Below are 27,162 nucleotides of genomic sequence, written 5' to 3'. Positions count from 1 at the left end.
TCCAGAAATCTTTTTATAACATTATAAATGTATTAACTGTTACTTTTGAACCCTTTAACACATTCCTTGTTGAATAAAATTATTAATTTCTTTAACGTAGAGTTAACTGATCCAGTATCATAATATCTCCTGAGAGGAGGTTTGGCTTCCTTCAAGGCAAGCGCTGTTTTTCACACTGTCACAAGTAGTTTTTCATTTTTCATAATAAACAATCCAATCCTCTTCCTTTATCAACTAATTGGTAACACAATTGGTTTACAACAAGGTTGTATTAGTCAACATTAGTTAATGCATTAGTTAACATGAACCACACCTCTGTTAAGCATTAGTTCATCTTTGTTAACGTTAGTTCATAAAAATACAGCTGTTCATGGTTTGTCCATGTTAGTTCACAGTGCATTAACTAATGTTAACAAGATTTTAATAACGCATTAGTAAATGTTGAAATTAACATGAACTAAAAATGAACTGCACTTTTAAAGCATGTATTTATCTTTGTTAATGTTAACTAAAGTAGTTAACTAATGTACCTTATTGTAAAGTGTTACCAACTCATTTTATAAATATGCTTATTCTGTAGGATTTAATCTGCTTTTGTCTACATACTCTAATTGGTCGTGATCATTTGATCAACACCAAAATACTGACTTGTCTCCTTTGCTGCGGGCAATGCCGATGAGTTTCTCAATGCCGCCGGCGTCCCGAAGGGCCTTAGTGTTCTCCATGTTCTTTGTGATGACTTCATGCAGAGCGCAGCAGATCGCTGTAATGGTGTCGTCGGACATGCTCTTGCTGGAGCCGGTGCCGTTATTATTGTTGCCCCCCGGCAGCCGATGGACCAGATCCCTCATGGCGTACTTGCCTTTGGGTTGTGTGGATGAGATGAACAGAAAAGAAAAGTCAGAGAGGAGGTGTGACAACCAGAGGCTTTTTCAGAGATGCATATTTCTGAAAATAAGAGTCAATAAAAACTAGCACTTAACTATCCAATTAAATTTTCTATTTGTTTGTTTGGAGGGGGGGAGTTTGTGTACTGTGCTTGTTTGACTGAGACTTCTTCCAGCACTTGCAGGTTGTTGCCCTTGTTTGTTTCGTTGCTTCTATTGCTTTCCCCTTTTTGTAAGTCGCTTTGGATAAAAGCGTCTGCTAAATGATTAAATGTAAATATTTTGGATTTGGATTCTAGCAAGAGAACGTGAAGCTCTTTAAATGCGCTGAACCCCAAGGCTGCAACAACTGCAGCACTGGAAATGCCAAAGCGTCCGATATATCCCCGCACCTCCACCCAGCAGCTCGCTTACACTTAACGTGACCGCGAAATACCTCTTCCCACAGGAAAGCTAATTCTCTCTGCAACAACCTCCGCTACAAAACTGCTTTCAACCGGTATGCATTGAAGTTACATGAAAGAAAGGTTCCCATGTGCACTTGCAGCTTTGCCTGCTTCATTACTGATTTCCTTAAATAATGGAGGATATTTGAACAGCTCTATCCTCAAAGAACCCACAGGATCAGTACTCAGAGGGTGCTGGCGTCTCGATATTTGTACAGTTTTATGCCGTTCCTCTTGCCCTATATACGAAAAGAGATTCACACGCCTTCGAACTCACGCAGGGCCGAGACCAGACTGAAAGAGTGCGAGCGGTTGCCATGGAGACACGGGGGCCCATCAGAATACACAAACTATTAAAAAGATCAATAGTCTGTTAGTGTCGTGAGCAGCCTTTCAAACAATGCCACCTCGCCTCACTGCAATACCTGACTAGAAATGCTACACTGATACACACATAACAAATATACACACTTACACACACAAAATAAATAAATCTCAAAAGGCCTTACAAGTAATTTAGGGGTACACGTACCTCTGCGGCATTCAGCTCTGCTGGAGTCAAAGAGAAAATGTTAGCTTGAGGCAAATACACTTCCACGTCTCGAACCTACCTATGAGCTCCTTGTTCCTGACATCAAGGGCCATGTTTCGGAGCGCTGTGGCCACAGCACACACCACCCGGTCATTGTCTATTCTCAGCAACTCCACCAGAATGGGCAGCCCTTTCTCTTTCCGAACCGCTGCACGGATGTACACCGACCACTACGGGCACAGAAAACGGACAAAAAGGGTCCCGCAAAATGATTATCAATACATTAACTGAACAGAAACAGATGCGCTCAAATGAGATTCATGTCAACTTTGCTTGTAATGTGCCATAAAGTAGATAATAATGTTACACCACTGTTTGTTTTCCTTTTCTGTAAGAAATTAGCAGAAAATGAGGACGATGCAACATTTGAGTCACTGTCTACACTTTCAGGACTCTGAGAGAGAATTCAGCTCTTGTTGTATCCATTTTAAAATATCTTAGACTGGTTGTGTACTCTCAAAAGAGACTTTGTTCTTGATAAAGCTCACCATGTTCCCTAAGTTTGCTGTTTGCAGAACTCCATGAACTTGACAGACGAACTTAACTATGAGTGTGTATTTTTGTCAGTCATAATGGTTGTGTGTGCCAGAGTCAGTCTGGTTGGTTCGTGGCTCTTCAGGTGCAGGGCTACTCACAGGTTTTAAGGTGGGGCCTACCTTCCAGCTACCCGCTGCCAGGTTCTGTAGAGCCCCAGCTGCTCCCTCCAGCGTGTCCGGATTCGAGCACTCAGACAGCAGAGTGAGGTATGGTTTCACTATGGACGGGTGCCACAGCATCTGTAGTCCCTTTGGAGGGTCACTGGAGTCTGGGAAAGGACCAACACCATCCCACTGAAGGCAAAGACAGAGCAAGTGTCATTACACTTAAGTGGTACTACTAAGAAAGGCATCATGTACAGAAACCTTCCACAAATAAGGTACAAAACAGAGCCTGAACCGAAAAAGAGAAAGGAGGTGCTCAACCTCCAGAAAATATTGATCATCAACTGTGATCTAGTTGTTCTATCTTATATGAAGTTCTTCAAACCTGTTGGCAATATTTGTTGTTATTCTGTTGTCCGAACAAATGTTACCCCTAAATGTTGTTACTTGTAATTTGATTTTCTAGTAATAAATATTAAATAAACAAAAAAATGTATAGAAAAAAAGTTTAAATGGGGAAAAAAAACTTTATTCTCCTTTCTAAAGGATAATGGGATTTTTATTTGACTAATCTCAACAGGCGCTCAGTAGTTTGGGACCAAAAGCTGGTTAGTAGTTACTGACAAACTTATATTTCTCAACAACAACAACAAAATGTACCAAGAGAGTTGAGCATAAACAGTGGGACAAATCTTAAAAATTACATTTTTTGTAATTAAAGCAAAAATACATATTAAACAAGTTTACCTTACAATTCAAAAGTTTGCAATGCCTGCATTTATTTAAACCAAAGTATAGTAAAAAATAGCCTAAAAATCTAGACACACCCTATAGCAGCAGCAAATCTAATCTGCCGCGAGTATCATCTAGCAACTCTCAATACACTTCTGAGCTGTAAAAACCAAACTCTGGTCAGGCCAATCACATCGTGTATAGAGTCGGTGGGCGGGGCTTAACATGATGACAGCCAAGTTGCGTTTGCGTGCTTCTAGTAAACACAGAAACTGGCGAACGGCGGCGGTCTTTCGAATCGGCTTTGACCGCGACTCTGGAGGACTTGGAGTTAAGCTTTTCTCTGAGAAAAGAACGGCACTGAAGTCATTCTTAAAAAGGAAAGAAGTGTTCTGAGTTTTGCTGACCGGATATGGCGAATGTTCAACTATGGCTAATCTATCAACTAGCTCCGCTTCACGTTGCTCTGGTTGGTTGTAGCGCTATCCAATCGCGTGCAGAGGGAGTTAGAAAGACAAACGTTTATCCCGCCCCTTGGATTGAGCTGTCAATGGTGAGTTTCCAGACCAAACATCTTGATGTGGCTAAGTAAAAACTGGAATATTACGAAACATTATTAAAATTTAAATTAACATCTATTTCAGTATACTTTAAATTGTAATTTTTCATGAAATCATTCTAATATGCTGATTTGCTGCTCAAGAAACATTTCTTATTATTATCAATGTTGTGGAAATGATCCATTTTTTTCTGGATTCTGTGATGAAGATAAAGTTCAAAATAATGGCATTTATTTGAAATGGACAATAGATTTCTGTCACCTTTGATTAATTTAATGCATCCTTGCTGAATAAAAGTATTCATTTCTTTAAATAAAATCTTACTGACCCAAAGATTTTGAACGGTAGTGTATGTTTCTACTACATTGAGCTGAATATCAATTAGGCAAAAATTATGACACTGTTGTATGATTTTAATGGGACGGGCCAAAAATCATAATTTAAAGAGGATGGAGTGGGTTTCACAACAAAAAAACATGGGATCTGTGCCAAAGTGTAATAGGACACCAAATTGTACCCTATTCATGGAAAGTGCCAGATGCGATTTTATTTTTGTCCACTTTTATTTATAAAGGCAGTACAGAGGAAATGATGGGGAGAAGAGGCAGAACAGGACTGGGCAATGTATATTGCATACTTTAGCACAACAGCTTAATGTGATACGTGCACGGATGGTATTAGATTATCACACCATTGTACAAAATGATTATTCATATACTATATTATTTACAAGGCACTCCACGATAATTAAAGTGGCCATAGTAAAGGGAAATAACACTGTACTTTTGTTGTTGTGTATCAGTGAAATATTTGAAGATAAAGCTCACTAGTTGTTTGGGATACAGAGTAATTGAATAGAGGCGGGCAAACTGTCACACGGCCAGATGTGCATTTGCATCGTTGTTAAAGAAACAGATGACACACAGATAATTTAGTTATTTAAAAGCCACAATGCAAAGTAATGCCACCTTTTACCTCGCTATTCATCCCATGCAAATGCTGAACAAACACTCCCGATGCCCCTATCTTCATCTGTTTTCAGAAACTAAATGAAATCAGCCTGGAAAATACGTAATTATCCACTGAAGGAGGACAAGTGTCGACGCAGGCGACCCGTGCGCGAATGCTGCTAAGTGATGCTAATTGCCAGCAGCTGCAGGGATAAAAAACCCCGGCCCACCTGATCGTGGCTCTTCTTTTTCTTTTTCTTCTTGCCCCAGCAGCCGGAGCTCTCCGCATCCTTCCCGCTGGCATCAGTGCACAGAACCCCGTCCAGTTCCTCCGATCCCATCTGCTGCCCCTGAGACGTCTCGGCCGCCAACCTGTACGACAGGTTCCGCAGGATGCACACGCAGTTCTCGATGGTCTAGAAAGGGGTGCACGTTTGACGCGCAAAGAGTGGGGAAAACAGAAAGTTTACAGATCACCTGCAAATGGGAGACTTCTCTTTTGGAATTCACTGTAACGCACCTCCAGAAGTTTGACTCTACTTGACACAGTATCGAAATGTCTTTTTCTATTTGCGAGACAATCTGTCCTTGTTGTGAAGGCTGTGCATTATTGTTCTCTGAACTCTTAATAGTGCCTTGTTAGATTAGTCTTCTGGACGGACTCCAGTGGAGAGCTAGAGAACTAATCCTATTGTGATGAGCAGTGAGGCAGGAAAAACAAAGAGGACGACTTTGATCTTGTAAATGCTTTCAGAGGGATTAAAGTGTGACGCTCTTTTTTTCCCTCATTCAAACTTGTTCTTACAAAGTATTATGCCAGTAACAGAGACCCTCGAAAATCAAACAAAACATGGACTCAATATAGAGAGGTGTGTCGCTGCATTACTTTATCGGTGTAATTACCATAAACCTCTCTTAATAGCAACTGCAGCAATGAAGAGCAGTTGTTTTGTACAACATTGTTGGTTGTAAAAGCAATTACAGGAGCCGAAACAAAAACTAACCTGTCTGTCTGATATAATGTCTATTGTTTGGGGGGGGGGGGGGAAAGACTGGTTTGGACCGGTTTAAAAGCATCCAAAATGGGCATTTAGGTGGGCAATGTAAGTCTGTAACAAGCTGGTTAAAACAGTTATTTATGCAGGTACACCTGCTTGACCAGTGTAGTGTTGTAGCTAAATCATCATGGAAGACCCAATGATCAATGTGTTTGGAAACCAGCTGTTGTTTTGTTTTTACATGCCATTTAAGGATGGATTTATCTGAAATTTTATACTACAATACAATTAACAGCATGTAAACAACTTATTTAAATATGCGTCCTACAGTCTCAATGAACGGCTGTATAGAATGTACAGTCTTGTTCAAAATAATAGCAGTACAATGTGACTAACCAGAATAATCAAGGTTTTTAGTATATTTTTTATTGCTACGTGGCAAACAAGTTACCAGTAGGTTCAGTAGATTGTCAGAAAACAAACAAGACCCAGCATTCATGATATGCATGCTCTTAAGGCTGTGCAATTGGGCAATTAGTTCAAAGGGGTGTGTTCAAAAAAATAGCAGTGTCTACCTTTGACTGTACAAACTCAAAACTATTTTGTACAAACATTTTTTTTTCTGGGATTTAGCAATCCTGTGAATCCCTAAACTAATATTTAGTTGTATGACCACAGTTTTTTAAAACTGCTTGACATCTGTGTGGCATGGAGTCAACCAACTTGTGGCACCTCTCAGCTGTTATTCCACTCCATGATTCTTTAACAACATTCCACAATTCATTCACATTTCTTGGTTTTGCTTCAGAAACAGCATTTTTGATATCACCCCACAAGTTCTCAATTGGATTAAGGTCTGGAGATTGGGCTGGCCACTCCATAACATTAATTTTGTTGGTTTGGAACCAAGACTTTGCCCGTTTACTAGTGTGTTTTGGGTCATTGTCTTGTTGAAACAACCGTTTCAAGGGCATGTCCTCTTCAGCATAGGGCAACATGACCTCTTCAAGTATTTTAACATATGCAAACTGATCCATGATCCCTGGTATGCGATAAATAGGCCCAACACCATAGTAGGAGAAACATGCCCATATCATGATGCTTGCACCTCCATGCTTCACTGTCTTCACTGTGTACTGTGGCTTGAATTCAGAGTTTGGGGGTCGTCTCACAAACTGCCTGTGGCCCTTGGACCCAAAAAGAACAATTTTACTCTCATCAGTCCACAAAATGTTCCTTCATTTCTCTTTAGGCCAGTTGATGTGTTCTTTGGCAAATTGTAACCTCTTCTGCACATGCCTTTTTTTTAACAGAGGGACTTTGCGGGGGATTCTTGAAAATAGATTAGCTTCACACAGACGTCTTCTAACTGTCACAGTACTTACAGGTAACTCCAGACTGTCTTTGATCATCCTAGAGGTGATCATTGGCTGAGCCTTTGCCATTCTGGTTATTCTTCTATCCATTTTGATGGTTGTCTTCCGTTTTCTTCCACGTCTCTCTGGTTTTGCTCTCCATTTTAAGGCATTGGAGATCATTTTAGCTGAACAGCCTATCATTTTTTGCACCTCTTTATAGGTTTTCCCCTCTCTAATCAACTTTTTAATCAAAGTACGCTGTTCTTCTGAACAATGTCTTGAACGACCCATTTTCCTCAGCTTTCAAATGCATGTTCAACAAGTGTTGGCTTCATCCTTAAATAGGGGCCACCTGATTCACACCTGTTTCTTCACAAAATTGATGACCTCAGTGATTGAATGCCACACTGCTATTTTTTTGAACACACCCCTTTCAACTAATTCAACTAATTGCCCAATTGCACAGCCTTAAGAGCGTGCATATCATGAATGCTGGGTCTCATTTGTTTTCTGAGAATCTACTGAACCTACTGGTAACTTGTTTGCCACGTAGCAATAAAAAATATACTAAAAACCTTGATTATTCTGGTTAGTCACATTGTACTGCTATTATTTTGAACAAGACTGTATATAGACTTTGTGATAAGAATTCCTGCCCATCCAAAAGGAAGAAGTACAGCCTTTCTCACAGACATAAACTGCTAATATAAAGGTCTGCTCAGTTAACTAGAAGTCTAATTAACTTGCTACTAAGTGCTTAAACTAGCTCAACTAAACATTGTTTAAAGATTCAACTTGTAAAACTTTGGCAAAACCAATTATTTCATACTCATAAGCGCTCATTGTATCACACCAGTGCCTTGATAATCTGTGTTTCCAGGCAGACTGATAAAAAACCCTGTGTGTGCTCATGTCTAGAAGCTTCAGAAAGTCAGCCAATCAGAAAAACTAACATACCAACAATAAAATATGCTTTGAACCACAGGTCAAGAGCTGTAGTTCCAATCGCACAACTTTGTTGGAATTATGGGTTTGGGAAACATATAATAGCTGAACTATGTTGGCTAGTTGGAACCATAGTTGGCTAACAATGCTTTTGAGAAAAAAGCACCCCAGATCAAGAAAGTGATTTCTATTTTTTTGAGTGATTTTCGTCAGATGGTGAGTGAATGGACTGTGGGTGGTCTGTGGGCGTGCCGTCTGAGACTAAGCTGGTCTAGACAGGCTTTTTCCATAGAGGAGTTTTTGAATATTCTGTATTTTGTTTCCAATCTCATCTAACATTTAACAGTGAAGTACTCTAGCGCTGTGTTGAAAATAGTTGGGGAGCAAAAACCGCACCATTAAACCTGCTAGAACTCTCTGTGGTGCTCAGTTGAATGCATAAAACTTTGGTAGAAAGGCAGGGGAGGGAAAGGTCAAACCTTGCTGTCGATCTCACTGGTGCCCAGGGCTGTCTGGATGACATAGAGCAGCGCATCAGTCAGACCCTCACACTCTCTCATCCTGCGGCGGGCCTCTTCTCCGGCTGAGCTCACGTTCCTGTAGAGAACACAAGAACACACACATGCATATGATGTCATACATGTTGTATTATCGAGACCGTTGCTTATGTTTTGGCCATTCTGAGCTTCAAGTCGATACTAAACCAACCATAGTGCAGATGGTCTTCATCATAAACTTTTCTTTAAAATGAGAAGAAACTCACTTTTCCCCCCCAAGTTCTTTTCACACAGAACAATATTTGGATAGCAGTGTTATTACACGTGTCTCAGCAGTGTCTCTGAAAAGTCAACTCTGCGATACGAGAAAGTATTTTAAAAGATAAAAAATTTCACACATCAGCTTTATGAATCACCAGCAACATGCCTCAAAGCAACAAGCCTAGAATCCCAAGAGCTGGAGCCTCGGGAGACCCGAATCAGGAAGTCTGATCTGAGCAGGGCCTTATTGGAAGATACTTGTGAGAAATCAAAGACCACATCCTGTCCTCTCTCTCTCTCCAAGAAGCTTCTAAGAGATCTGTGTGTCTCAGGCAGCTGCAGGTGGTGTGGCAACTGTGTCCAACCATTAAATATTCAATCAGACTTCTAGTTCCTCAGCCATCCATGAAGAGGATTAATTATCACGCTGGGCGTAGGGAGCTTAGTCCAGCCATCCAAGAGTGACTCAGCACTTTCTACAATCCTGCAGCTTCAGACCTGAACGCTGATGCGCAGAGGGAGAGAGTATGGTATGTGCATATAGTATGTGCTATAAATGTAAAGTGTTGTTAACGTCAAGCTGAATTTTAAAGTAAAAAGTTTCCGGGCTCCGAAAGTACAGTACCTGCAGATTTCTTTATGTTTCCTGTGAGCTCCTAATAGCTTGAGTGATATCAAAATGCACCTTTCCATTTAGTAAGCAAAAAATAGAAAGCAACTAGAAAATATGATATTAAGATGAAATGGTATTAACAGCATTATGATGGAAAAGCCTAAAAATTATCATCACATTCATTGCATAGATGCAAATGACAGGCCACAACATACAGCAGTCAAACATACTGACAGCTTTTTAAACCACACACTAGCCAGATATATAAACATTTGACACTATGCCAAATGTTTTCCCATGCATGTGTTGTGCCAAATCCAACCCCCCATCCAAATCCTACCCCTTTGGACTCTGAGGAGTAGTTGTTTTTAAAACCTCATCAAAAAACCTGTCACATCACGACCATATTTTGTTCATCAAAAGGCTTTTTTGTTAGCCGTTTGTTTAATTGTGTAGCGAATATGCAGGCTTCATTAAGCTTATATTACATATATATATATATATATATATATATATATATATATATATATATATATATATATATATATATATATATATATATATATATATATATATATATATATATATAAGAAAAGGGGCAAAATTAATTGGACATGGGGAAGGATTTGGCATGCCACCAGGTCCATAGTCACAGTGGACAGAATCCTATTGTTGAATCAGACCAATCCTGGCCAGAGTATAATCCTACAAAAGTGGCAGAATGAGCTCCATCACAAACGGTTTTAGTCTGAGACCAGCCAAATTCATTAAATGCAACTGAATCTATTTATTCAAATCAATTAACTTAAAATTTCAGTTGAAGGGCTTCTAGAAAAGCCTCAGCGCTAATTCACAAATGTGTTTGGTTGACACACAGAAGCAGAGCCAGCTGTGTACTTTTGCCCACTGAGACCCCAATATACTGTTGCATTTCTGAAAGCACACGAATTCATCATACCATGTCATTTTGAAAGCCGGAAATTCTGAGGCATTAACATAATATTTGCATAATTCTTACTTGAATAATCACTTAATAAAACAACAATTCTAAGTGAAGATTGAGCCTCTTAAGAGCAAAAATAGAAACTACAGGTCATTTAAAGTGATGCTATGCGTGAATATAAATGAAAAACAATAGATTTTGAATAAATACTTTGATTGACAATAAGTAGGAGCTGTACCTGAGGCACCCGGTAGCATTGCGGAGCACCTGTGAGGAATGCATGTGCAGCTTGCGGTCGTCCTGGTGGGGTGAGGTGTCCCAGCCCGAGTGAGGAATAATGACTGTGTTGGTCAGCACTGCCAGAGCATCCTGAATTATGGGCATCTTCAGAGCATCGCATGAGGACAAGTTCCACAGCACACCTGTTTACAAGAACATCATCTATGAGCCTTAAAACAAAAATCTCATCCAACGGTGAAGAATACATACACTATATTAAACACAGATTACAATTTCTCTTCTTCACCTTATTTTTGTTGTGAAAAAAAAAAGAAAAAAAAAGAAAAAAACAATGCAATATTCAAACGCATGTTCTTAGCCTACTGCAATCAGTGCTTTTAATTTTATATATATATATATATAAAAAATTAAAAGCACTGATTGCAGTAGGCTAAGAACATGCGTTAGAATATTGCATGAGGTCTTGGTCAAGAGACTTCAAGTGAAATAATTTCCGAAGTTTCACTAGTGTCCTTATCAGCTCTTGTAAGTATGAACGTTAGATTGTGTGGTCCAAGCCACATCACAATCAAGACTGAACTGTGAACTGCTAGATTGTAGAATACGGCTAAACTGTGTCTCATTTTGCATACCATTTGTCCAAAACAGAATGTTATAAACATTGCACTTTTCATGAGACTCCTACTTTACACTAATCAAATTAGAATGATTTCTGCCAGTTTATCTGACATTCTAGACTGGATAAACCCAGCCCGATCTGCTGACAAATTGACCTTAGACTCCTACTTTACACTACCCAAATCAGCATATTAGAATGATTTCTGCCAGTTTATGTGACATTCTACACTGGGTAAGCCCAGCCCGATCGGCCAGCGATTTGATTTCACCCTGCAGCTCTGGCTGGAAACCTGTACATTTTTCTATCTGCGACCATTACAAATTTGCGGGGACCAATCCCAAAATTTGCGGGGACAAATCCCAAACTTATCCACCTGGCATGCTATTGACGGGTTTAACACGATGACGATAGAGAAGTGATGGATTGTTGGTCTGATTGTTTGAAGGACTATCAAATTGCGTACAGAGTCATTTTGAACTATGCTCGTTGATCACGCCTCTTGTGCAGTAAAAATACAGAGCAGACTCCCCAGACCAATGTTCAATCTTAAAAGTGAGTAAAAGGCTTTGCCATCACGGGAATAAATTACAGTTTAAAATATATTAAAATAGAAAAAGTTATTTTAAATGGAAACACTTTTTCATATCTTCCTGTTTTTTTGATCAAACAAATCCTTGGTGAGCATAAAAGCCCCTAAGTTCATTTCTCACCGGAGAAACATCTTCCTTACTAGTTTTTCTCAATCCAGCTCCTGGGGCCTCCTATTTGGAGGTCTTGCTGCTTTTTAGGTCATTAAATCCAAGTTCTCAAAGTAACTTTACTGTAACTACACCATCTGATTTTAAAAAGCATCTTTCACCATTGACAAACCTTCAAAATTGGCCATGCATTCTCACAAAATTTTTGCAAGCAACACATACACCGATCAGGCATAACATTATGATAACATTATGATGTGTTGGCCCCCCTTTTGCTGTTAAAACATGGAGTCCACTAGAACCCTGAAGGTATGTCGTGGTATCTGGCACCAAGATATTAGCAGCAGATCCTTTAAAGGGATAGTTCAGCCAAAAATGAAAATTCTGTCATCATTTACTCACCCTCAAGTTGTTCCAAACCTGTATAAGTTTATTTGTTCTGCTGAACACAAAAGATGTTTTGAAGAATGTTTGTAACCAAGCAGATACAAGCAACCATTAAATACTATAGTATTTTTCCCTATACTATTGTAGTCAATGGTTGCTTGTATCTGCTTGATTCAAAACATTTTTCAAAATATCTTCTTATTTTGAAGGCTTATTTGGAGGCCAAGTCAACACCTCAAACTCATTGTTCTCCTCAAACCATTCCTGGACCATTTTTGCTATGTGGCAGAGCTCATTATCCTTCTGAAAGAGGCCACCAGGGAATACCGTTTCCATGAAAGGGTGTATGATCTGCAACTATGTTTAGGTAGGTCGTAAGTGTCAAAGTAGCATCCACATGGATGGCAGGACCCAAGGTTTCCCAGCAGAACATTGCCCAAAGCATCACACTGCCACTGTCGGCTTGCCTTCTTCCCATAGTGCATCCTGGTGCCATGTGTTAAACTAGGTAAGCGACGCACACGCATCCGACCATCCACGTGATGTAAAAAAAAACTTGCTTCATCAGACCAGGCCACCATCTTCCATTGCTTCGTGGTCCAGTTCTGATGCTCACGTGGCACTGTTGTCAGTTTCGGCAGGGTCAGGGGTCAGCATGGGCACACTGACTGGTCTGTGGCTATGCAGCCCCATACACAACAAACTGAGATGGATTGCGTATTCTGACACCTTTCTATCAGAACCAGCATTAAGTTCATGAGCAATATGAGCTCCAGTAGCTTGTCTGTTTGACTGGACCACAGGGACCAGCCTTCGCTCCCCACGTGCATCAATGAGCCTTGGCCGCCCATGACCCTATGGCCGGTTCACCACTGTTCCTTCCTTAGAGCACTTCTGATAGATACTGACCACTGCAGACCGGGAACAGCCCACAAGAGCTGCAGTTTTGGATGCTCTGACCCAGTCATTTAGCCATCACATTTTGGCCCTTGTCAAACTCGCTCAAATCCTTACAGTTGCCCATTTTTCTTGCTTCTAACACATCAACTTTTTGAGGACAAATGTTCACTTGTTGCCATATATATTTCACTCCTAACAGGTGCTGTGATGAAAAATCAGTGTTATTTACTTCGCCTCATGATGTTATGCCTGATCGGTGTATTTTTTTCCCTTACATTTCATTTGAAAAGCATGAAATGGACTCACTACCGTATACAAGGGAGCGCTTTTGTAGATCCTTCTTCTGTACTGCTAGCATGATGTACACCTCTGTCCCAGCCAATTTAATCTTATCTTATCCTATACAATCTTGTTTGTTAAACATCAAAGAATAATTTATTATGCAGCCACCTGCAGAATAAAGAGTTGTGAGCTCAAACAGGCCCCAGCAGTCACGACAGGATCGTGTCTGGCTTCAGCAATCGGCAGGCGACCGGGGTCTGCATAGATTTAGCTTGACTGGGGGTTGTAACAGACTGACAAGAGGACTCTTTGTCTTCTGTTCAGAATCACTCTCTAATTTAAACACTAATTGTCATAGCTTCTCCCCTCTTTCCAAATGTTTCATCTAAAGTGAATACATGCACAGAGACATAGGGCTGTAATAAGCAAGTGCCACTCAGCTCTGCTCTGCCTATATTCAATTTGAAACATTTTAGTTGTTTCTTCAAGCTCTGGATTCAGGAGGATGTTGATTTTTCAATTGATGGACATTTAGATTGCTCACCAGGCTGAAACACAAGGGAGCCACATCGCCCTATTGAAGCGCCTCACAACAATTCAGCATCTGACATTTATGAAATGCCTCAAAAAGCAAATTGCCGCCCAATTTTTCCGACATCTCTCAGGAGCTGTCTCTGTACCAGGAATATTTCTATAGGCGATTTAGAAGAGCCTTTGTCTTTTGTCTATGCGTCAAGACTCATTATACACAATTCCCTAAAGAGGCTATGCCAAGCACTGGTATTATCCTTAATTATTATAGCCCCAACCAATTAGGATATCATTAACAAATCATTTAATGGGTAGTGGGGTCTACAGTAACAAGCACATGATTCTAGGAGAGCTGATTAACAAATTGGGCCCAATTATAAGGAAGCCCGTGATAGTAACAGAAAGGTCATATACGATGAATTTGTATGCTGAACATGCAAAAAAGGTGGTGAGAAAGGAAATAAAGATAGAGTGCATTCAAATATAGGGTTCAGACACCACGTCCTCATCAGGCGGGTTGTTCACACCCACTTTGAAACCTCTTTTCATATAACTGCACAATATACATAAAATATTGTGGCTTTCAAGTGGGGCCGGAAATATTGCAATTACAACTTCCAATTCCAAGCGGATTCGCATTCAAAAGTGGGAAACTCACAGTTTAAGGAGGTACACAAGGTGTCGAGTTGTGATGTTGTAAGAGGCGTGTCGATCTATATACAGACTATATAATATAATTATGCCAATATTATGAGCTGTCGTTCTGACATAGTACCTAGAAGCGCTGTGCTGTGTTTACTACATGAATGATGTTGAAAGGAAGAGACTGTTGAATAAAGTTGTTATTTTTGTGGGTTTTGTTTGGTTAAAGGTTGAATCGCTGGAGTCACATGGACTATTTTAATGATGTCTTTACTTTCTAGGCCTTTCTAAAGTTGCAATGACATTGCTGCCTATGTATGGTTTATAAACCTCTCAGACTTCATCAAAAATATCTTAATTTGTGTTCTGAAGATGAACAAAGGTCTTACGGGTTTGGACATGAGGGTGAGGAATAATGACATAATTTTTTGTCATTTTTGGGTGAACTGACACTTTAAATGGGTGCAAAGGTTCTGCAGCTTTTCCTCTTTCAGTGTGGACAAACAAATTACTTCTTACCAGTATCCCAGTCAGAGAAGAAAGTAGAAGGAATGGAAAATAAAAATACTTAATGTGTCTCAAGCACCTGTAAGCAGCTCTCTGATCTCCACATCTGTCGTCTTGCGGAGGAGTCGCACGAGTGCAGGGATCCCACCGCAGTTCTTCAGGGCAATTTTGTTGTCGTCGTTGGCCTTGCCATAAACCAGGTTCCTAAGTGCACCGCAGGCACTCCTGTGCACGTCAGTCAGGCGGTGATCCAGCAAGTCCACCAGCAGCTGGATCCCACCCTGTCTTCGTATCTGATACACAGAGCCACACAAATATTAAACACATGGTAGACATTTTTAGAAATTTTTAATCAAACCTGCAGAGAAGATATTATCAGAATTTGTTGGTTTGGATGTTGGTAGCCAGTATGGGATGATGGTTTATCCACCAGTATGCTAATCTATCTTAATCACCAAGACTTCCTTTGTCAACTAGCTGTGCAGTATTGTTTATTTGAGGTCAGTAAGATTAAAAAATAATTATAAAAATAATAATACTTGTATGCATCAATGGAGCATTAAATTGGTTAAAAGTTACAGTAAAAACATTATTAAAAGTTCATAAGCCTATATATTTTGAAATCTTAATTATGCACAGTTATGATTGGATGCATATATTTTGGTAATATTTTATAATAAATATACAGTGATTAAGTACTAAATAACAGTAGTAAATCATTTTAAACTATTAGTTTATAGTTAATATACTGTAGTTTCTACATTTAATACAGTGTTAATATACACTATAATGCCAAAAGCTTTGGGATATCTACCATTACATGAACATGAACTTTAATGCCATCCCATTTTTAATCCGTATAGTTGAATATAGATTTGGCCCACCCTTTGCATCTATAAAAGCTTCAACTCTTCCGTGAAGGCTTTCCACAAGGTTCAGTAGTGTGTTTTGGGGAATTTTTGATCAATCTTCTTAAAGCGCATTTGTGAGGTCAGGCACTGATGTTGGATGAGAAGGCCTGGCTCGCATTCTCCGCTCTAATTCATCCCAAGCTGTTCTATAAGGCTGAGGTCAGGACTCTGTGCAGGCCACTCAAGTTCCTCCACACCAAACTCGCTCATCCATGTCTTTATGGACTGACGCTTTGTGCACTGGAGCGCAGACATCTTGGAACAAGAAAAGGCCAACCCCAAACTGTTCCCACAAAGTTGAGAGCATGAAATTGTCCAAAAGGTCTTGTTATACTGAATTAAGAGTTCCTTTCAACCCCAACCCCTGAAAAACAACGTCACACCATAATCCTCCCTCCAACAAATTTTTAACAAAAATGTTTTACTGGCAACCACCAAACCCAGACAGGTACCTCAGCTTGCCAGGCAGAGAAGTGTGACTGGTCACTCCAGAGAACAAGTCTCTACTGCTCTAGAGTCCAGTGGAAGCATGCTTTACAACACTGTTGCATTCAACGTGGTGATGTAAGCCTTGGATGCATTTGCTCGGCCATGAAAATCCATTCCTTAAATCTCTCTACACTCTGTTCTTGAGCTAATCTGAAGGCCACACAAAGTGGAGGTCTATATCTATTGACTCTGCAGAAAGTTGGCGACGTCTGTGCACTGTGCGCCTCTGCATGCGCTGACCCCGGTCTGTGATTTTACATGGCCTACTACTTTATGGCTGCAAGGATTTATTTGTACATAGCCCATGTAGAACATGCAGGATGAGTTTGATGTTGGTATGCAGGAATTACCTCTGATTTGATCTTGTTGTCTCCAAAGCACAAGTGCTGAAGGTAGGCGGCAGCGTTGGACTGTACTGATGGAAACTGGTGCTGCAGCATTTGGATGACCTCCGGCAGTTCAGGATCCCTCCAGCCAAATTCCCTGAAGGAGCATATATGCACACAATAGTGAACACAGAAGCTTTCACATAAAGAAACAATATAACATAAAAAGCAAGTTTGTGAATGTGTCTTATCATAAAATATAACAGCATATGTCTTTTATATGGCATGTAAACATACTTTTTTTTTTTTTTTAATTCTCCTCTCTGGAGTCTCTGAATGCTTTTCTTCACAATTAATCAAACCGAATGTAACATACTCTAACTTTCTGCCAACATCTGTGATCTCCTGCTGTTAAATGCACTACTTTTCTCCTTTGTAAATAGCTAGGTCATACTAATTATAATATAAATGGATGCCACAAAACAATAAAAACAAATTAACCTAAAAATATGATGACTGCTTGTAAGGAGAAAAAAATAACGCATGAGAAAGAAAGGTTTTACAGCTACCACACGTCAGCGATCATTTTTTCAATTCTGATTTTCATGCTTTCTGCAGAGGAACGTCAGATCACGGGTAACCTATACAGACAATAACATCCTCCCAGAAATGTTGGATTTATCACGGGTATCAGTGACAGCTGTGCTATTGCCTGGAGCAGCCCTAAGGTGCATGAAACCCCACAGGAGAAGATCTGCATTTCCTAAACTCCTGGGTTTCCGCAACCCTGTCATTAGAATATCAGTACCAACACAGAGACTTAGGAAAGCAGCAAAAACTAAATCAACATACCATCCTGACGTCTGCTGTGAAAAAACACACATACCGCATATAGGTAAGAGAGGAAAACATTGTGTTTGACATTCATGTCTTTTTCTCCCTCTCTCTTTCTCAGACAAGCAAACACTGTCTATGCTACTACCATGTCAGAGGCTGTCAAACAAGAGGAATCATTTCAAATAATAAGAAGTATGAAAGGGAATGGGTGGTAATGATATAAAGAGAACAAAAGGAAGGATGGAAGAGAAGAGAGGAAAAATAAGACATTGGTGGAGGCAGAGAGAAAATGCAATGCTGCCAAAAAGCAACATGATGGACAAACATTTCTGGGTAAGAGGCACCATGGGAAACATCTATTGTAGCATGTCCCATTTTTCTCTAGCACAACCAGTAAACCTGAGAGGGCAATTGCGGTCATGAAAAGAAGAATGGGATCCATTGGGAAAAGGTCAAAAGGGAGATAATCCTGAAAGATGGGCACTTTGTTTCCACTCGCTGTATCTTTGTTGCTTTTTATCATTGTTTAACCTTGAGAAATGAATGCGTGTTTAAATCACATCTCACTACGCTCCTATATTGAGGACTTAGTTCACAAAAATAGGGAACCAAGTACATTACAGAGGGTCGGAATTGCCCAACAGCCCACAAACTCTCCAATGCATTAGATGCAACGACAGTAGGCTGTCATTAATCACAGGAGCGGGCTAATTGATAATGTTTGCGTTAATCAGTAATTAAAGCGTAACACAAAAATGGCTGTAAAATGGATGAAGTTTATATGGTAATCAATGTGGCGCTGTCACGCAAGTCAACTCTGGGTTAATTAGTGTAAATACATTTTTGACAGAAGCTCTAAAATGACTCTGTTAATTAACTAGTGCACTAAAGTGAAATTATTCACTCAATGTTTACCCCATGTAATTATGGACGGCAATAAAGCACCAACATGCCCCAATGCTTTACCAGCTTCTGAGTTCATCAAGAAGTGTGTTTAGCAGAGGCTAAAGCTAGCTAGCTGCTTTGACAGTAAGCAGCTATGATAATACTCATAATATTGATAACACAACCACTACAACAATAACAACTAAACTTATTATGAATGTGATTCAACAGTTCAATAACCAATAATCAAGTTACTGCTGTGTAACACATAAATGAGACTAAATATTTTTGCTCCATCTTTTAGAATAGCTATAGTGAAGCCACTGCAGAATTATATGTTGCTCAATGTATTGAACAAAATTGAACAAAACAAAAATGACATAACGTTAATTTGCCATTTTCAATACGAGTTGGAAAGGCCATTTTTGGCTTCAAAGTCAGCAGCTGCAAGTTATTTTAGTGTTTCAAACCAGTGGTTGCATACTGGTATTTGTTATCATATTATTTAAATTATCATAATCATTGACACGCCGCAAGTAGTTTTACTGTTTACTGCACTTCTAGTTATTATCCTAGTTGTTTACCTATAGTGGCTAAACAATTGCACAGAAAATAGCTTACTTCCGCATTGAAATATTTCTCCCAATTTCCGACTGCGAGCGAGTTGGTTGTGCCATTGAAGATTTTTTATGAACATAGAAAGGGAATGGGGAAATATCTTTTGAAACCAAGGCTGTTGAAGAAGTTGCCGTCAGAGTTTTGCTCTACACCTATAGATAATGCAGCATCACAGCATGAACGAACGCATACATAAGTGATGAGGGCTAAATGTGTAGCAATGATTTAAATGTGCATAGCAGGGCACTCAGATTTAAAAGATATTTGCTGCTCTAGAAACAGACTATATCATTTATGATTAAAGTCAGAATAGTAATGGCACCCCGCTCGTCCTCGTTCGCATCATTAAACCTGAATCATTCCCAGCAGGCCAGTCCTACAGGGACACGCACATATGCAGAGTGCAAGCTGCTGCAGCCTGGTGACACTCCCTCCTCTCTGTCAGGTCTGTCACTGGCAGCCAAATCCTTAACCTCCCCATTATGACAATTAATGCCTGTGTGAGGCCACTCCCCCCAGCACAGCTCCAGTCACTGTGACAGGCCACTGAAGCAGGGACGAACCTACCATTAATCACCAAACATGAATAATCAAACGTCTGCTCAGAGCTCAGGCCTGCAAAAAAACGTCATTCCTTGCCAAAGCCGGAGAAGAATTTGGCTGGGAAATGACTCATTCACGCTACAGAGAACAGAGAGCCCTTTCGTTATGTGCGCTCTCAGACTTGTGATTACACCCCTTGTGGTCTGATATGGAGAGATGCTGTGGTGGGTGGCTGGATGGTCTACTAATAAACCGTTTGTCCCTTAAACTTCACCTGCAGGATCCGCCCCCTGCGATTAAACGAAGCGCTGACCTTCATTCTAACAGTCAGAAACGAGTTCCAAAACCTAGTGTTCTGCCTACATAGACAGTATTTTAATGTATGCACACAGACTTTAAAAAAAAGCAAGAGAACTAACATGTGTCCTTCTTGAGAGGGAGGGAAATGTATTGCTCAGTGGAAAAAATGCATGCAGAATGGTGAATGAGAAATTAAAATAAACTCATTTCATTCAATACTGGAATAAAATAAAAATGTATTACTTGTGCGACACAAGTGGGGTTTTTTTTGTGCTAGTTTCAGCCCCCCGCAGTTATCATTTTCACGTCCTGCGCCACGTTGTTTAAATAGGCAAATGCACTAGTGCCGTCTGTTAGCTCATAGGCGTGCTGGTCTGAAAACGAGGTGTGTTCAGGCACATTGTTGGCACGTTGATATTTTGAGGCAACTGAAAGAGAAAAATAAAGCACCATTGACCAACAAAAACCTGGTCTGAAGTCAATAGCGCAGTATTTTTTTTGTGTTATTTAAAGGGCGCGTTAGTAATATGCATCTATAGGCGGGTACACAACGTGCATACACTCTGCTTATTACACACACAGGGATGTGCCGCAGCACACACGACATTTTTAAGTAGTAAAAATTACACGAGTCCTCTCTGGAGAAGAAGCGTCTTCTAACTCACAAATTCCACCATGTAGCGAATCGGCCACGGTGAAAGCGCAACTGGATTCTAACGGGAATGGTAGATGAGAATTGAATTGGTTTATTGGACGTTATGCCCAAAACACATACATGACTCAATAGGTACAACTTTTCTGGATCATGAGCCTGGAGCGCAGACCGTTTTTTCCTTCATTAAACTAGCAAAAGTGGATCCGGACACACCATAAGTGCACCTGTGCCATGTGCTGAGATCGTTAAAACAGGGCCCTTTATTTTGATGGCCCCTTTTGAACATTCGCAAGTTTTTGAGTAAATTTTGAGTAAATTTGCAGCATGTCATCTAACTCTCATTAGAGTATTAATAGACTGTCTGCTTGTCTGCTTAATATATTGCTCTTTATTGGTCACTCAGTAGACATTCTACTTAAGTAACTTTGCAAGTACATTAACTTATTCTAACCCTAACCCTTCCAGTCTACTAATACTATACTAACACTAATGAGCACTAGTAGACATGTAGGTGCAACATTACTAATAGTCAAAAGAATGTTTTAAAGGGACCATCAAAATAAAGTGAAACCAAATGCAAATATAGCACGCTGCAGGAATGAGTCCTAAAACCCAGAAACGAGTGAACATGTTTAAACTTCTAGTTTTATTGTTATTCTAACTTAGACTTTCCAACTTGAAGGTTTTAAATATAGATTGAAATTAGATGTCTGAAGCTTAGTGATGGTGAAGTTAAAGCCATGCCAGCCATGGTGTAGATCTCTTATAGCCCCACTTAAGCTTTTTTACTTCTGGCAGTTGCATTTAGGCTTCAAAATTCAAAATGTACCTTAATGAACAAAACATGTAAGAATCAAACTTTTGATTTGATTGAGTTTATTTTCTCCAATAACACAAAAGCCAGTGGAAAAATCCTATAGGCTTTTTGTCGAGCGAACCAGGATGATAGTATATTCTGGGTTGGCTTACAAAACTACGTCATCCCTGCAGTACTCTATTTAACTCTATGAGATCAACTTAGTCTTCTGTGGGAGGCTCTATTTGTGTGGTGCACAGAAATGATGCCTATGGAGAGTGTTCGAAATTGTTCGGATGCTGCCTATATTCGCAGCGACGCTGCTCACTGGGAACAACAAAGAGAGAGAAAAATGGCCTTGTTGTCCATGGATTTATAAAAGGTTTGCTAGGCATGCAGCCTGAAAATCCTTCAGCAGAGGTTGCTGTAACATTTGAGCACTCGCTGGATTGAGACAAACTCTCCTGTTTGTGACAGGTCTTTGTTTGGGCTTTTGTTCTGGTTCAGTCAGGTGAGCCTATCTTTCATCCCCATAGCTGAAACATTAACACCACAAAACCCAGCTTCATGTTGCAGCGCAACAGCTGAAATAACCCACGAGGCCAGAGGAAGAAGAAAATAAGCCCCTTGTGGACCACTGAATGTTTCATGGCATTAAAAAAACAGCCAAATAAAAGCATAATAAATTATGCATTCAAGATGCTTGACTGAGCATGATTATTAGAAAAAGAGCTAATGGACTGATATTTTGAAAGGGAGGCAGCAGAGGTAAACCTAATATAGTCTTTATGTGAAATCCACATGGACCCTCATCAAAACCTAAATGTCAGTTTATTGGTGAGCAGCTAATCACCAGCATACTATAAATAAAAGATAGTAACAATTCACTCACAAATAACTGTTGATATATGATCGCAGTATGTTTTTTCCTTATGTGTCAATACTGAATTTTAGCCTACAATAAGACAATAATAATTATGTCATATGCAATAACCGATAAATGGCTAATATTATAAATGTATACTACTATGTAGTATTAAAAAAACATAACATAACCTAGATATACTCAGGGCAAAGTTCCTCTTCATTCTTGATTGATTTCATTCTTGCGATTGATGCTTAGAGTGATATTTAGATGAATATGTAAATATGTACTGTGAGCTTTCCTCTCAAAAACAAAAGTGACAGCGGTGAGAAAACAGCAGTTAAGAAAGCATCTGATCATAGCGACGTGGATATGTTTGCACCAGCTCTGCAATTCGCCGGCATCTTGCCAACCGATTAGGTCATTAAAACTACACTGTTATTATAGTTTAAATATAAAAGCTTATGTTTGAGAATATAGACTTTATGGATCTGGCTATGTGAGACTATAGTTTGAATGAATCTCTTTTCTTTGCATGACACATTGACACTTCAGTAGAGAATAGCTCTTTTGGCACTATCGTGAACATTGTGTAAGCTTTGTTTCATGTGAAAATTGAATGGAAGAGAAGCTCTCAGAAGCACATGTAAACATCAGTCTACAGGCTTTCAAAGAAAACCTAAGAAATCAGGCAAAGTCTCATTAGATTTTTAAGCTGTTCACACATCGGCATTAAAAATTTAAATCCTTAACAATGCACTCAATTAGTCTGTTCTCTGTCTTGCTTATAGACAGAAGTGGCATTGCTAAGTGCCAAATGTTTAAAGTGTGTGCAGCGCTAACATAACTACCACACTGCAGGCCTGTTTGTATGTCATACAACTAGCTTCTGGCATTACGGGCAGATGAATAGAGAACTTACACATGCTGAACAGAGTAAATAAGACCAGTCACCAGCCCATGTAATCACTGCAGCTCTAGCTTGTGGCTTAGCCGCTGAAGCGTGCGCACTGTTAAAACAAACACTCTAATGAGCATAGAGCTCCTCTGTCCTCTCGGCTTGCTCCCTGGCTTTCCTATTCAAACACGAGCAAAGCGCTGAATAAGCTTCACGCACATGAAACATGCACTTCATGCACTTCCATTCTGGTGCGTGCTTTTGTCTGAAAGAAAACGAGTGCTGTAACAACAACATGTGACAGCTCAATCAAAGACGGTGTGCATACAAAATAGATTTGACAAAAATTGTGGGTTCATGGATAAAGGCGAAGTTGAAATGCCTTTTTTCTATCCCACCTTAAAGGGATAGTCCAGCCAAAAATGAAAATCCTGTCATCATTTACTCAACTCATCTTTCTGTCTTCTGCAAAACATAAAAATAACACTTTGAGGAACTGTTTTCATAGATACAATGAAAGTCAACTGGGATTAAAACAACATTGTTGTGTTATTTTTTTGTATGGATAAAAAGAGGTTTGGAAGGACATGAATATGAGTCAATATTGACAGAATCTTTACGATTCCTATCACTGACTGCCACAGCACAGCAATACTGGCTTGACCGTGAGCTTGGGACGGGATTATCCGCTTGTCCAACCAATAGAAGGTTGAGGGAATGTTTGGGAAACATATTTGTAATTGTTTAGCAGCTCCGTTGACAGGGCATATAAGTTACACATTTCATATTTAAAGTTGCTGTCCGTAACTCTTTGTCGCCATCTCCATTTGAAACCTGCAATTGCAGTTATTTGCGGAATTATCTTCTTTACATTGGTTGTGTATCGACACGGCTCCTCAACGTGGATGAATCTCACGTTTTGAGGAGTTTGTGTGGCTGTCATTTATTCCCCGTACTGGTGTGGATACTGCAATCAAAGATTCTACATCTTGGAAGTATGACCAAAATAAGAATTTTCACCAGAAAATGTAATTTGAACAAGTAAGTAACATGTCTACCACTTTTGTTCTGACCATCTGTGGAAAAACAGCATTACAATAAATCACACTACCAACGGTGGTTAAATCTAAGGATCACTAAGCTTATATCATTTCAAACTGTACAAATGATTATTACTGTTATACTTTGTTCTCAAATTGGTAGTTAACATAACAGCTGTCACTGATGAGTATCGTTTGGACCTTTCTGGATTACAATCCGCCATCAAAATGATAAATGTAATTATTCCAGCTGCTGTGAGAAAAGACTATAAATGATCCGCCACCTGCAGCATCCTCACATGCGAGCCGGACTCCTTCTTTATGTATACAGATGTGACGTAATGACACAAAGACGAACAGTGGCATGCTCAAATTTCCAGCGAAAAGCTAACAGTACCACTTTTTTATTTCACACCGACTTTAACATGATTTAGCCTTCATTAAAGGGGGGGGGGGGGGGGGGGTGAAATGCTGTTTCATGCATACTGAGCTTTTTACACTGTTAAAGACTTGGATTCCCATCCTAAACATAGACAAAGTTTCAAAAACTAATGTTGGATGTTTGATGGAGTATTTCTGTGTCAAAAATACTCCTTCCGGTTTCTCACAAGTTTCTGAGAGTTTTTTTCGAGTATGGGTCGGCCTGACGTCGACAGAGCGGAAGGTCCTTATATGGGCCGTACGAGCTCTTCTCCCGGTAGGGTGCGCGCGTGCGTGACTAGAGCGAGAGAGGAAATGCATGGCCATAAACACTCGCTCAGGTGCAGATCCAGTCGTCCGTGAACACTTATGTTGTTATAGTCCGCGCCGCGCTCCACTTTATTCCTATGGGTGACATCAAGCGACTTCAACGCTTCAGCACAGCATTCCAGGAAGGCAGCGCTGCATTTTGAACCGATTTGAACGCAGAAATGAGGAGAAGCTTCACAACATCGCTTCAGTCGTGTCGCAAAGTGGATCTCCACAGTCACTGCTGTCACAGGACTTCACCAAATCATACCAAAGAAGTGTGTTTTTGACGGAGCGGTCCCAGCGATAAAGGTTCGGTCCTGCTTTGGAAGCAGCCGGTGAGTAAAACTGCTTCAAATGTCTGTGCTGTTGGCTATCGTCGCGTGAGTAAACATCAGTAAACGACACGATCGCGTGCTTCGTCATTCAAATGCACTAACGTTACTCCATTGATGTTCTATAACGTTACACTAGTCTGACGTGCAAAACCGTTTTGCTTGCTACTGCTAAGGTTTAGTCGCATACAATAGTCCATAAACCGAATCATGTCCTCATAAACTGCGAGTAAACACACACAAACGTTGACAGGCCACTAAATACAGTACATACCACAGAGACGGACGACCTGCTGTTGCTGTTTCTCCTGTTCAGTTTATTTCAGCCTCCGAATCTGGTTTTGGATCATATCAGTTTTAGCTGAAATCTGATCGATAGCCATGAGTTTCTCCACTCTTGAGGACGTCACCGCTTTGCGCGCTCGTCGTTCTTTAGCTCCGCCCACACGATACACCTCCAGGCGCTCGTTTTTTTCCGGAAAGACTCGGTACAGCCTATATTTCTTTTATAAATATAATAAAACTAAAGACTTTTCGGAGATATGAAGGATGCAATACTACTCTAGGTACTCAAGATTGACATGAGATTGACTGAAACTGAGTGTTTCACCCCCCCTTTAACATCCATTTTTGGTCATCCACAATTTTCCTGATATACACTAAACAATGTTCGTTATCAGTATACAGTATCATTTTCTTTCGATTTTTTTTAGGGCATGTTATAGGTTATATTTTTCCAGAACCAACATTATATGTTCTAAATCATGTTGTGTGGGGCAGTCAGTCTAAGATTACAGATGTCTAATTCTGACAGCTCTCACCCTAAAGTAGAACGAACTTCTAATATACTGTTTTGACAGCCGTAAGAGGAACTGGGGGACTCAGAGCTGCTAACGGTCACATAAATATGATTTGTGCAGCCAGAAGAAGTAAGCTCTAGCCGGGTATGAACATGCGACCCGCAGTTGACCCGTTATTTAGGAAATCGTGGTCAGCAGTGTTGTGGATTCAGCACACACATGCTTGAATGGTCCCGAGGGTCGGCTTGAACTGTCTGCAATGAGAGAGGTCAGGAAATGTCTCTGTCACGTTTAGTGACCACTTCATCTCCTGCCACCCACTCAAGAGCACAGATGAGGGAATCAACACTGCACTTCTCAGCATTAGACTATATTAATGCTTCCACATGACTGAACAAGGCAAATGCTTCTGACATTTTTAAACAAGACACATACATTTGATTTCCACAAAATGGCCGAATTAATCCTCACATCTTATGTTACTAATATTATACTGGAATCAAAAGAGTTCTGTTGAATCACAGAGGTGCGTATGTTTTTTGACGTAGATGTAAGTCTTGTCTGTAATATTTTGATGGATACAGAGGAACCTAAATCTCTGGTAAATGATGTTACATACATAATTAAATCTAAAACGTGCATCTTTTACAATGTTACAATAGTCAATAATATCTGTTCGATCTATTGTTCAAAAGGTATATTTTAGTTTTTGAAGGAAGTTCACCAAAGCAACATTTATTTAATCAAAAATACAGTAAAAACTGTAATATTGTTATTCCAATTTAAAATAATGGTTTTCTATTTGAATATATTAATTAAAAATGCAATGTATTCCTGTATAATGGCAAAGCTGAATTTTCTTGAAATCAGAAATTTCAGAAATCATTCTAATGTCATGATTTGGCG

At 39.9% G+C, this 27,162-nt stretch overlaps 1 protein-coding gene across 12 annotated transcripts in view; it reads right to left on the bottom strand.

The window, feature by feature from the left end:
• Window positions 1–27,162, bottom strand: part of ctnnd2b (catenin (cadherin-associated protein), delta 2b) — an 89,266-nt gene that overhangs the window by 7,107 nt on the left and 54,997 nt on the right. For 8 of the 12 annotated variants that reach the window (XM_067453619.1, XM_067453622.1, XM_067453624.1 and 5 more), the window contains 8 exons: window positions 16,980–17,112; window positions 15,309–15,522; window positions 10,662–10,845; window positions 8,589–8,706; window positions 5,039–5,224; window positions 2,561–2,755; window positions 1,945–2,095; window positions 649–862 (listed from right to left, as the gene is read on the bottom strand). In XM_067453619.1, the coding sequence (XP_067309720.1) occupies window positions 649–862; window positions 1,945–2,095; window positions 2,561–2,755; window positions 5,039–5,224; window positions 8,589–8,706; window positions 10,662–10,845; window positions 15,309–15,522; window positions 16,980–17,112 (1,395 nt within the window). The remainder of the gene's footprint in view (window positions 1–648; window positions 863–1,944; window positions 2,096–2,560; window positions 2,756–5,038; window positions 5,225–8,588; window positions 8,707–10,661; window positions 10,846–15,308; window positions 15,523–16,979; window positions 17,113–27,162) is intronic. The other 4 variants (XM_067453621.1, XM_067453623.1, XM_067453625.1 and 1 more) reach the window with 1 other exon arrangement.

The sequence above is a fragment of the Pseudorasbora parva genome, chromosome 9 (genome assembly GCF_024679245.1).
Source record: "Pseudorasbora parva isolate DD20220531a chromosome 9, ASM2467924v1, whole genome shotgun sequence".
In the NCBI taxonomy this organism is placed as follows: Eukaryota; Metazoa; Chordata; class Actinopteri; order Cypriniformes; family Gobionidae; genus Pseudorasbora; species Pseudorasbora parva.
Note: the sequence above shows the minus strand (reverse complement) of the source record. Positions and strands in the feature narration are given on the sequence as shown.